Here is a 13492-nt window from a genome sequence, read left to right as displayed (position 1 = left end):
CTTTATTTTAAAATGAAGCGTTCGCTTCAATATCAATGGTGTGATTTTAGACAGGGTGGGGGTGAGCGGGGCGGGGGGTGGGGGGACTGTCCCATAGATACTCAGAGGCAAAGGTATAAAAATACACTCTAATTTGAGGAGTGTTACCCCCATCCAAAAAAACAGCCCCTGGATCTGAGATCTGGAATTTAAAAAAAAAAATTCCCGTAAAGGGCGAGTGGGAGAAATGGGTCTGAGATTAAATTGCAGCATTTTATTCTGGGATTGAGCGGGGCGCCGCTCTATCCCAATGATGTTCCCTGGGTCGAACGGCAAGATGATAAAAACGCCCTTTGTGCGCCCCCCCCCCCCTCTCTGTTGAATGTAATAAATGTTGTTTAAACTGCTAATAAATCATCTCAGCGTGTTGAGATTCTCGTGGACCCACTTTGAAGGACAGGACCATGAAACAGGGCAGCTGCATTAAACTTTAATCTCCTCTCTCCCTGTCATTCAACTTTCTTCAGCAAGTCTCTCTCTCTCTCTCATTCTGCATTTTAAATATATCGAGATGTTTCTTTTCCCCTGGGATTAATCCCCTTCCCCATCTCAGTGAAGCAACCAAACATGTCCATGTTGAACGCGCTCCTTCAATGTGGCACTTCATTCAGCCTCTCACTCCAGCCTAAATGATGGATGTCAAAGTTCGCTTTTATTTTTTTATCGAGCTATAAAGAAAGCCCCGTCAAGGGCGTGAAAGATCAGCCTGCTTTATTTTCATCCTTTTTGACATTATATCTGAATGTGGACGAGAGAGAGAACTGAATAAAAAGGTGCTGGCGGGCCACTATGAGCCAGACTATTTTTTCTGTTCTGATCCAATCATTCTAATCGCCCCTGTCTCACACTTAAAATGCTTTTGGAAAAGATGAAAAACAAGAGGAGCGGGCTGTGCAAATCCGACAGATATTGGAGGCTCCCCTGGAAAGCGCGGCTCCTGTCTGATGGGCGGTAATGAATATTAAACTGGCAACTTTCTCAGTGGCGCACTATGCCCAAGTTTGAACCTGACTCCCAAGGGCTGGCGAGAGGGAGGGGGGTGGGGGGGGTGGAGGGGGTAGAAAATCTGAACCAGCCCCCCTCACCCTAAATCACAGGGCGGCTGAACCAGTTAACCATTTAGAAAGCAGGGTTTAATGCCACTCTATACATTACTGGGGCATTGAAACGAGTTTGTCACTGTGGAAGTTTGAATAAGTTGACGATGGGTTTAACACGTGGGTTGCATTTGTTATCTGCACTCAGCCAGGGGTGGGGGCGGGGGGGGGCGGGGGTGGGGGGGTGCAGAAAGATCTTTCGTCCTTTGAGACAAGGGGCAAACTGGAGATTACCTGGGTGGATTAGCTGCTGGATTTCAATCGCACAGCAGTAGATTCTCCCTGTCGACTGTGTGGCTGGAGTTTTCTCCCAACAGGTGTACAGGGTACAACAGTGTTGGGATGTTTGCACCTCTCCCTCGCTCCAGAAACTCTGTCCTATAACCAGCCTCCACTCAGACGTCAGAAGGTCATTAATAACCAATTAGGAGGTAATTCAGGCGCCTATAAAGAGGGCTGGCAAGTGTTTCACCCTCTTCTGAATTGGAGGAGGTACATACAGCACATCAGTCTCTTCCCCACTGCCTTCACAGCATCTCTGTCACCCTCCCTCACTCCCTCCCTGCCTGCACCCACTGAGACTGGGGACAGAGTCTCTCTCCCTCCCCCCTCTCCCTCCCTCTCTCTCTCCTCTACCACAACATGGTGTCAGTGCTCCCCTCCGAAGCTCTGGCTCTCAAAGCCGGCTTCAAGCCTCACGGCTTCTCGCTGGCCGAGATCATCACATCCGACATCCTGCACAGCTTTCTGTACGGCAGATGGAGGAACGTGCTGGGGGAGCAACTTTACGAAGACAGAACTCAGAGCGGCGGCCAGAAAACCGCCTTCACCGCCGAAGCCCTGGCTCAGTCCTTCACCGGAGGTGAGTGAAACCTGCCTCCCTCCCTGAATCCTCCCCTACCCCCGGGGGCAACTCCGAGACAGGAGGGGGAGGGGGGGGGGGGGGGGTGATAAACTGGGGGAAAGCGCCCGCCAAACTCTCACTGATAATGGACAAGATACAATTTCAGAATCCCATCAAACGAGTAAAGCTGGGGGGCTTGGCGCGGGACCCCGCCTTAACAGCAATTGTGGTCACATTTCAAACTCCTTCGGGAGATTGAGACTATTTCTCCTGATCATTGGGCGTTTGCAAAATATAATCGTTCCATGTTTCCTGTGAGGACCTCGGGATTTCTAACCATTTGGTTTGCAAAGGTATTTTTCAGATGGGGGTGGGGGTTCCCTGTGTTTCAATCAGGGGAATTCTATTTTGGACAGGATTTGAAACAAGGTTTAAATCTCTACAAGATTTCGATCGAAACATTGGATGGTGGCTTCAGTATTTGATGCCTGAAATGTCGCCACGAATGTTCTGGGCTATCGGGATTTGTTTGTTTGTCAAAGGAAATGTTACAGAATCGGACAACGCAGTGGCCGTTCGGTCCATCGCCCCTGAACTGGCCCTTTCGAAGAAGCTACCCAATTGGTTCCCACACCCCTGCTAGGTTAACCATTGCCCTGCAAAGGGTCTCCTTGTTTAATAAATACCTCGCTGGGAGGGGTTTCCCTCTTGATTTAATTATTATTTGGGTTGATTCGCTTCCCAGTGAAGTTCCCACCATCTCTCCTGTCTGGGGACTCAGACATCGCCAGTTGAAAAGGGTTTTAAACCCCCTCTGGATTTAAACCCGGGATGGAGACGGGCTGAGAGCGGGTGAACTGCCTCATTCTCAATGGGCATCTTAACCAACAGTCTGCGGGGTTTCTCTCCTCCCCCCTCCCCCCCCCCCCCCCCCCACTCTGTGTCTCGGGTAATGTTCTGCATTTAGACCCCTGTCCCTGAATCTTCGCAAATGTTGCTAAGAATTTAATTGCGGGGTTTTAAAGGACCGGAGCCGCCTTAAAATTCATCTGTCAACTCTTATTTCTAAACGGAATGAATCCTGATATGACCCCGATAATAACCCCGATATAATCCTAATATACCCCGATAATAACCCTGATAATAACCCCGATAATAACCCTGATAATAACCCGATAATAATCCTGATAAAAACCCCGATATAATCCTAAAATACCCCGATAATAACCCTGATAATAACCCTGATTAAAAACCCCGATATAATCCTAATATACCCCGATAATAACCCCGATATTAATCCTGATAAAAACCCCGATATAATCCTGAAATACCCCGATAATAACGCTGATAAAAACCCGATATAATCCTAATATACCCCGATAATAACCCTGATACTAACCCTGATAATAACCCTGATAATAACCCCGATATAATCCTAATATACCTCGATAATAACCCTGATAATAACCCCGTTAATAACCCCGATAATAACCCTGATAATAACTCCGATATAATCCTAATATACCCCGATAATAACCCTGATAATAACCCTGATAATAACCCCGATAATAACCCTGATAATAACCCCGATGTAATCCTATATAATCCTGATATAATTAACACGTTGCATTTGTTATCTGCACTCCCCAGCCATCAGCCTGGGGGGGGGGGGGTGTGCAGAGAGTGTGGGTGGGGGGTGGTGGGAGGGTGCAGAGTGTGTGGGTGGGGGGCTGCAGAGAGTGTGCGTGCGGGTGGTGGGGGGTGCAGAAAGTGTGGGTGGTGGTGTTGGGGGGGGTGCAGAGAGCGTGGGTGGGGGGAGTGGTGGGGGGTGCAGAGAGTGGGGGTGGGGGTGGGGGGGGGGGTGCAGAGAGTGTGGGTGGGGTGGTGGGGGTCCAGAGAGTGTGGGTGGGGGGGTGCAGAGAGTGTGGGTGGGGTGGTGATGGGGGGTGCAGAGAGTGTGGGTGGGGGGGTGCAGAGAGTGTGGGTGGGGGGAGTGGTGGGGGGGGTGCAGAGAGTGGGGTGGGGGGAGTGGTGGGGGGGGCTGCAGAGAGTGTGGGTGGGGTGGGTGGGGGTGCAGAGAGTGTGGGTGGGGGTGGTGGGGGGTGCAGAGAATGTGGGTGGGGGTGGGGAGGGTGCAGAAAGATCTTTCGTCCTTTGAGACAAGGGGCAAACTGGAGGTTATAATCCTGATATAATCCTCATATAATCTTGATATAATCCTGAATCTAACCCTGATTAGAACGCTGATTATAACCCTTATATAATCCTGATATAATCCTGGTTATAATCCTAATATACTTCGATAATAACCCTGATAAAAACCCCGATAATAACCCTGATAACCCCGATATAATCCTAATATACCCCGATAATAACCCCGATAATAACCCTGAAAATAACTCCGATATAATCCTAATATACCCCGATAATAACCCTGATAATAACCCTGATAATAACCCCGATAATAACCCTGATAATAACCCCGATGTAATCCTATATAATCCTGATATAATTAACACGTTGCATTTGTTATCTGCACTCCCCAGCCATCAGCCTGGGGGTGTGTGTGCAGAGAGTGTGGCTGGGGGTGGGTGGGGGGTGCAGAGAGTCAGGATGTGGGTGGGGGGGAGGGGGCTGCAGAGAGTGTTGGTGGGGGTGGATGGGGGGTGCAGAGAGTGTGGGTGGGGGGTGGTGGGAGGGTGCAGAGTGTGTGGGTGGGGGCCTGCAGAGAGTGTGCGTGCGGGTGGTGGGGGGTGCAGAAAGTGTGGGTGGTGGTGGTGGTGGGGGGTGCAGAGAGCGTGGGTGGGGGGAGTGGTGGGGGGTGCAGAGAGTGGGGGTGGGGGTGGGGGGGTGTGCAGAGAGTGTGGGTGGGGTGGTGGGGGTCCAGAGAGTGTGGGTGGGGGGTGCAGAGAGTGTGGGTGGGGTGGTGGTCGGGGTGCAGAGAGTGTAGGTGGTGGGGTGCAGAGAGTGTGGGGGGGGGTGCAGAGAGTGTGGGTGGGGGTGGTGATGGGGGGTGCAGCGAGTGTGGGTGGGGGGGTGCAGAGAGTGTGGGTGGGGGGAGTGGTGGGGGGGTGCAGAGAGTGGGGTGGGGGGAGTGGTGGGGGGGCTGCAGAGAGTGTGGGTGGGGTGGGTGGGGGTGCAGAGAGTGTGGGTGGGGGTGGTGGGGGGTGCAGAGAATGTGGGTGGGGGTGGGGAGGGTGCAGAAAGATCTTTCGTCCTTTGAGACAAGGGGCAAACTGGAGGTTATAATCCTGATATAATCCTCATATAATCTTGATATAACCCTGAATCTAACCCTGATTAGAACGCTGATTATAACCCTTATATAATCCTGATATAATCCTGGTTATAATCCTAATATACCTCGATAATAACCCTGATAAAAACCCCGATAATAACCCTGATAACCCCGATATAATCCTAATATACCCCGATAATAACCCCGATAATAACCCTGATAATAACTCCGATATAATCCTAATATACCCCGATAATAACCCTGATAATAACCCTGATAATAACCCCGATAATAACCCTGATAATAACCCCGATGTAATCCTATATAATCCTGATATAATTAACACGTTGCATTTGTTATCTGCACTCCCCAGCCATCAGCCTGGGGGGGGGGAGGTGTGCAGAGAGTGTGGCTGGGGGGGGGGGGTGCAGAGAGTGTGGGTGGGGGCGTGCAGAGAGTGTGGGTGGGGGTGGTGGTCGGGGTGCAGAGAGTGTAGGTGGTGGGGTGCAGAGAGTGTAGGGGGGGTGCAGAGAGTGTGGGTGGGGGTGGTGATGGGGGGTGCAGAGAGTGTGGGTGGGGGGGTGCAGAGAGTGTGGGTGGGGGGAGTGGTGGGGGTGCAGAGAGTGGGGTCGGGGGAGTGGTGGGGGGGCTGCAGAGAGTGTGGCTGGGGTGGGTGGGGGTGCAGAGAGTGTGGGTGGGGGTGGTGGGGGGTGCAGAGAATGTGGGTGGGGGTGGGGAGGGTGCAGAAAGATCTTTCGTCCTTTGAGACAAGGGGCAAACTGGAGGTTATAATCCTGATATAATCCTCATATAATCTTGATATAATCCTGAATCTAACCCTGATTAGAACGCTGATTATAACCCTTATATAATCCTGATATAATCCTGGTTATAATCCTAATATACCTCGAGAATAACCCTGATAAAAACCCCGATAATAACCCTGATAACCCCGATATAATCCTAATATACCCCGATAATAACCCCGATAATAACCCTGATAATAACTCCGATATAATCCTAATATACCCCGATAATAACCCTGATAATAACCCTGATAATAACCCCGATAATAACCCTGATAATAACCCCGATGTAATCCTATATAATCCTGATATAATTAACACGTTGCATTTGTTATCTGCACTCCCCAGCCATCAGCCTGGGGGGGGGGGGGTGCAGAGAGTGTGGCTGGGGGGGGGTGCAGAGAGTCTGGGTGTGGGTGGGGGGGAGGGGGCTGCAGAGAGTGTGGGTGGCGGTGGGGGGGGGGTGCAGAGAGTGTGGGTGGGGGGGGGTGCAGAGAGTGTGGGTGGGGGCGTGCAGAGAGTGTGGGTGGGGGTGGTGGTCGGGGTGCAGAGAGTGTAGGTGGTGGGGTGCAGAGAGTGTGGGGGGGTGCAGAGAGTGTGGGTGGGGGTGGTGATGGGGGGTGCAGAGAGTGTGGGTGGGCGGGTGCAGAGAGTGTGGGTGGGGGGAGTGGTGGGGAGTGCAGAGAGTGTGGGTGGGGGGAGTGGTGGGGGGGTGCAGAGAGTGTGGGTGGGGTGGGTGGGGGTGCAGAGAGTGTGGGTGGGTGTGGTGGGGGGTGCAGAGAATGTGGGTGGGGGTGGGGAGGGCGCAGAAAGATCTTTCGTCCTTTGAGACAAGGGGCAAACTGGAGGTTATAATCCTGATATAATCCTTATATAATCTTGATATAATCCTGAATCTAACCCTGATTAGAACGCTGATTATAACCCTTATATTATCCTGATATAATCCTGGTTATAATCCTAATATAATCCTGACATAACTCTGATTATAACCGTGATTATAATCCTGATTATAACCCCGATATAACCCCGATATAACCCTGATCATAACCCCGATATAACCCTGGTTATACCCCTGATATACCCCTGATATAACCCTGATATAACCGTGATTATAATCCTGATATAACCCTGATATAACCCTGATATAACCCCGATATAACCCCGATATAACCCTGATATAACCCTGATCATAACCCTGATCATAACCCTGATATAACCCTGATATAACCCCGATATAACCCTGATTATAATCCTGGTTATATCCCTGATATAACCCTGATATAATCCTGATATAACCCCGATATAAACCTGATTATATCCCTGATTATATCCCTGATATAACCCCGATATAATCCCGATATAACCCTGATATAACCCCGATTATAACCCTGATATAATCCTGATATAACCTCGATATAACCCTGATATAACCCTGATACAACCCTGATACAACACCGATTATATCCCTATATAACCCTGATTTAACCCTGATATAACCCCGATATAACCCTGATATAATCCCGATTATATCCCTGATATAACCCTGATCTAACCCCGATATAACCTGATATAACCCTGATATAACCCCGATATAACCCTGATATAACCCCGATTATATCCCTGATATAACCCTGATATAACCCTGATATAACCCTAATATAACCTGATATAACCCCATTATATCCCTGATGTAACCCCGATATAACCCCGATATAATACCGATATAACCCCGATATAACCATGATATAACCCCGATATAACCCCGATATAACCCTGATATAACCCTGATTATAATCCTGATTATATATAATCCCGATATAACCCTGATTATATCCCTGCTATAACCCTGATATAACCCCGATATAACCCTGATATAACCCCGATTATAACCCTGATTATAACCCCGATTATATCCCTGATATAACCCTGATATAACCCCGATGATAACCCCGATTATATCCCTGATATAACCCTGATATAACCCCGATTATATCCCTGATATAACACTGATATAACCCCGATATAAATTGATATAACCCTGATATAACCCTAATATAACCCTAATATAACCTGATATAACCCTGATATAACCCTGATATAACCCCATTTATATCCCTGATATAACCCTGATATAATCCTGATATAAACCCGATATAACCCTGATATAACCCCGATATAACCCCGATATAACCCTGATATAACCACGATTATAACCCTGATATAACTGTGATATAACCGTGATATAACCCTGATATAACCTGATATAACCCCGATATAACCCCGATATAACCCCGATATAACCCCGATATAACCCTGATATAACCCTGATCATAACCCTGATCATAACCCTGATATAATTCTGATATAACCCTGATAATAACCCCCAAATAACCCCCTATAACCCCGATAGAACCCCGGTTTAACCAGCCAAGTCTTTGTAGAGATGAGGGAGGCAGAGGGAAAATTTCCGTCCTTGCCCAAGGAACATGTCTTAAATCAACTCTGCTGAACATAGGACCGAGGGAGCCCCTTTCAATCGGTGTCGAGTCACCCCCGCTCCCACTCTGTCTCAATCCCAGTTGTGCTCAGGACCCGAATCCGGATTGATCCAAAGTGCCATATGAGATTTACTCTGTAAAGATGTAATTCAACCCGCAAATGTTGAATTACGGCCCAGACCTGTTTATTAGAATTTATACAATCTCTTTTAGCTATTAAAGTTTAAATTAGTACCTCATGTGCACCGTAACTGCAATTTCATCCATTGTAAGGTCCATTCCTCTTGGACTTTCACCTTATATTATTCTCATGTTTGCCTTTTCCTCAACCTTCCCTTTAAATCAGAGGAATGTGATCGGCAGACTTTAATTATTTAAAAGCCTCGCTCTCCCGGTTGTAATTGTGTAATTGCCCTGCAGTCATTTGGTGCTAAACTTTCACCCACCTCCTCTTCCCTCCGATTCAGAAGTTCAGAAGTTGTCGAGCCTGGTACTGCCCTCCGAGGTGATTATAGCCCAGAGCTCCATTCCCGGGGAGGGACTGGGAATCTTCTCCAAGACTTGGATTAAACCCGGAACCGAAATGGGTCCATTCACCGGCAGAGTCATCTCCCCGGAACATGTGGACTTGTTCAAGAACAACAACCTGATGTGGGAGGTAAGGGGGCCGACACTGACTCACACATCTGGTTACAGGGGACAGCATCCCACACATCTGGTTACAGGGGACAGCATCCCTCCCACACGTCTGGTTATAGGGGACAGCATCCCACACGTCTGGTTATACGGGATAGCATCCCTCACATCTGGTTATAGGGGACACCATTCCACACATCTGGTTATAGGAGACACCATTCCACACATCTGGTTATAGGGAACAGCAGCTCACACATTTGATTATGGGAATAACACCTCGGACATCTGGTTATCGGGGACAAAATCTCACGCATCTGGTTATAGGGGACACCATTCCACACATCTGGTTATAGGGGACACCGTTCCACACATCTGGTTATAGGGGCCAACATCTCACACATCTGATAGTTATAGGGCTAACACCTCAAACACTTTGTTGTAGGGGACAACATCTCGAACGCTTTGTTATGGGAACAAAATCTCACCTATCTGGCTATAGGAACAACATCGTTCACATCTGGGTATGGGGACAATGCCCTACACATCTGGCTATAGGAGATATCACCCATACATTTGGTTATAAGGGATAACACCCAAACATCTGGTTATAGCGGAATAACACCCATACACCTGGTTATTGGGGATAACCCATACATCTGGTAATGATTAATAATAATCGCTTATTGTCACAAGTAGGCTTCAATGAAGTTAAGGTGAAAAATCCCTAGTCGCCGCATTCCTGTTCGGGGAGGCGGTACGGGAATTGAACCCGCGCTGCTGCCTTGTTCAGCATTACAAGTCAGCTGTTTAGCGCACTGTGCTAAACCAGCGCCTCACCCATTCATCCGGTTATTAGAGATAACCCACAACATACATCTGGTTATCGGGGATAACACCCAGGCATCTGGTTATATGGGAATAACACCCACACATCTGGTTATAGGGGAATAGCACCCAAACATCTGGTTATAAGTGAATAACACACACACATCTGGTTATAGGGGAATAACGCCCAAACATTTGGTTATAGGGGAATAACACCCAAACATCTGGTTATAAGGGAATAACACCCAAACATCTGGTTACGTGAGACAGCGTCCACACTTAATTATAAGGAACATCTTGCTATATAGGACATCACCCGTGTACCTGGTTTTGCAGAGCAATGGTCCACATACCCGATTAGGCAGAGAAAGCGATACGCCTGGTAATGTGGGGCAACAGCACCCCCCCCCCCCCCCCTCCGCCCCATCCCCACACACACACACACCGGTTATGGGGAATGATACACTATTGCTCCACATCTGAATTATAAAGAATAATACTCCACATACTAGGGTTAAAGAGGAAATGATTCCACATATCAGTTACAGGGTGTAACAATAAATTCACCGGCCGGGGTGGGGGGGGGGGGGGGGGGGGGGAGATTAACGGCACCAGCCTCACTGTTATATGTAATCGAGGTAAATCTATCGCGGGCTCTGGATTCCTTTCTGCTCCGTTGAACTGTGCGAGGCAGTGACCAATCCAGCTCCGCCAGTGCTCTGCGCCAGCGGGGCCCCAGAACACACCAAGTTGGTTTTGCCCGCCTGGCTCTGTGCCCCGGGGCTCTCCCGGTGGAGAGGCGGTGCCAGTGGAACATCTATTTGTCTAGCTTGGTATGGACGTCCTTAAACAGGCTGGTGGGTCTCTGACGTGTCAGAACACTTGGGCTGCCCAGAAAGAATGAGTTTGGCCGGACAGACTACGATTTAAGGCAGAGGGATTATCAGAGGTAAAATCTGCCGCACAATCTGGGCGGGTTGTCCTGTTGGGGTTAGAGACAGAGCGTTTTTTGGAAATAACTCTCTCGCCTGTTCCTCATCCCTTTATATTTCTGTCTCGTCTCTCTCTCCATGTTGCCTCCTCAGCTTTCACTCTGTTGTTTTCCCAACGCTGCCTCCATCACCCCTGACATCCCTGAACCTGTTTTATTCTCTCTCTCTCTCCCCCCCCTCGCTCTCTTTCTCTTCTCTCTCTCCTTCTCTTTCTCTCTCCCGCTCTCTCTGCCTCTTGCACGGTGTCCTACATCCCGCTGATAGTTTAGGTCAGATATGAGTTTGGTTTCTACAAACATTTAAAAAAATCTCAATTGATTGTAAAATAAAAGTCTCAGAAATAGATTCTAACTGAAACCATCTCATTAACAAACAGAAGGTTCTGCCTGCTCTCAAATCGCCCAGCACTTATCACAATTCCAGTGTGACTATCTGTCTCGTTAACGATCATCCCGCTTCTTTCCTGAAATAGCTGCCTCCCATTCCCGGTCTGCAGTCCAGGAACTCTGAGGCGATCTTCTCCTGGGCTTCAAGGTCCAGAGAATAACTTTGTCTGGAGCGACCTTCCTTCCTCTGGCTTTAGGGCGAGGTGGGTTGTGTCAGTGTCCAGGGATAGTGTGAATTTCAGTGTCCGTGTCCCGGGATAGTGTCGATTTCAGTGTTGGTGTTAAGGGATAGTGTGTATTTCAGTATCGGTGCCCTGGGATAGTGTGAATTTCAGTGTCAGTGTCCCGGCATAGTGTGTATTTCAGTGCCAGTGTCCCGGGATAGTGTCGGTGTCCTGGGATAGTGTGAATTTCAGTGTTGGTGTCCCGGGATAGTGACGATTTCAGTGTCAATGTCCCGGGATAGTGTGAATTTCAGTGTTAGTGTCCCAGGATAGTGTCGATTTCAGAGTCAGTGTCTCGGGATAGTGTGTATTTCAGTGTCGGTGTCCTGCGATAGTGTGAATATTAGTGTCAGTGTCCCGGGATAGTGTGAATTTCAGTGTCAGTGTACTGGGTTAGTGTGAATTTCAGTGTCAGTGTTCCGGGATAGTGTGAATATTAGTGTCAGTGTCCCGGTATGGTGTGAATTTCAGTGTCAGTGTCCCGGGATAGTGTCGGTGTCCCGGGATAGTATTGATTTCAGTGTCGGTGTCCCGGGATAGTGTCGATCTCAGTGTTGGTGTCCCGAGATAGTGTGTATTTCAGTGGCAGTGTCACGGGATAGTGTCGGTGTCCTGGGATAGTGTGAATTTCAGTGTTGGTGTCCCGGGATAGTGACGATTTCAGTGTCAATGTCCCGGGATAGTGTGAATTTCAGTGTTGGTGTCCCGGGATAGTGTCGATTTCAGAGTCAGTGTCCCGGGATAATGTTGATTTCAGTGTCGGTGTCCGGGGATAGTGTCGGTGTCCGGGACAGTGTCGGTGTCCCGGGATAGTATCGGTGTCCGGGGATAGTGTCGGTGTCCGGGACAGTGTCGGTGTCCCGGGATAGTATCGGTGTCCGGGAATTGTGTCGGTGTCTGGGGATAGAGTCGGTGTCCCGGGATAGTGTCGGTGTCCCGGGATAGTGTTGGTGTCCCGGGATAGTGTCGGTGTCCTGGGATAGTGTCGGTGTCCGGGGGTAGTGTCAGTGTCCCGGGATAGTGTCGGTGTCCCGGGATCGTGTCGGTGTCCCGGGAGAGTGTCAATTTCAGTGTTGGTGTTAAGGGATAGTGTGTATTTCAGTGTCGGTACCCTGGGATAGCGTGAATTTCAGTGTCAGTGTTCCGGGATAGTGTGAATATTAATGTCAGTGTCCCGGCATAGTGTGAATTTCACTGTCGGTGTCCCGGGATAGTGTCGATCTCAGTGTTGGTGTCCCGCGATAGTGTTTATTTCAGTGCCAGTGTCCCGGGATAGTGTCGGTGTCCTGGGATAGTGTGAATTTCAGTGTTGGTGTCCCGGGATAGTGACGATTTCAGCGTCAATGTCCCTGGATAGTGTGAATTTCAGTGTTGGTGTCCAGGGACAGTGTCGATTTCAGAGTCAGTGTCCCGGGATAGTGTCGATTTCGGTGTTGGTGTTCGGGGATAGTGTGTATTTCAGTGTCGGTGTCCCGGGATAGTGTGAATATTAGTGTCAGTGTCCCGGGATAGTGTGAATTTCAGTGTCAGTGTACTGGGATAGTGTGAATTTCTGTGTCAGTGTTCCGGGATATTGTGAATATTAGTGTCAGTGTCCCGGCATAGTGTGAATGTCAGTGTCAGTGTCCCGGGATAGTGTCGGTGTCCCGGGATAGTGTTGATTTCATTGTCGGTGTCCCGGGATAGTGTCGATTTCAGAGTCAGTGTCCCGGGATAATGTCGATTTCAGTGTTGGTGTCCGGGGATAGTGTCGGTGTCCGGGACAGTGGCGGTGTCCCGGGATAGTATCCGTGTCCGGGAATTGTGTTGGTGTCTGGGGATAGTGTCGGTGTCCCGGGATCGTGTCGGTGTCCCGGGATAGTGTCGATCTCAGTGTCGGTGTACCGAGATAGTGTCGATTTCAG

General features: G+C 49.1%; 1 protein-coding gene across 2 annotated transcripts in view; it reads left to right on the top strand.

Annotated features, from left to right (window-relative positions):
- Positions 1 to 1408: 1408 nt before the first annotated feature.
- Positions 1409 to 13492, top strand: part of prdm12b (PR domain containing 12b) — a 170393-nt gene continuing 158309 nt past the window's right edge. For both annotated transcript variants that reach the window (XM_072488669.1, XM_072488668.1), the window contains exons 1-2: positions 1409 to 1998; positions 8993 to 9183. In XM_072488669.1, coding sequence (XP_072344770.1) covers positions 1779 to 1998; positions 8993 to 9183 — 411 coding nt within the window. In that variant the 5' untranslated portion in view covers positions 1409 to 1778. The remainder of the gene's footprint in view (positions 1999 to 8992; positions 9184 to 13492) is intronic.

Source organism: Scyliorhinus torazame, chromosome 22 (assembly GCF_047496885.1).
Source record: "Scyliorhinus torazame isolate Kashiwa2021f chromosome 22, sScyTor2.1, whole genome shotgun sequence".
NCBI lineage: Eukaryota > Metazoa > Chordata > Chondrichthyes > Carcharhiniformes > Scyliorhinidae > Scyliorhinus > Scyliorhinus torazame.
This window is presented reverse-complemented; position numbering and strand designations above follow the sequence as displayed.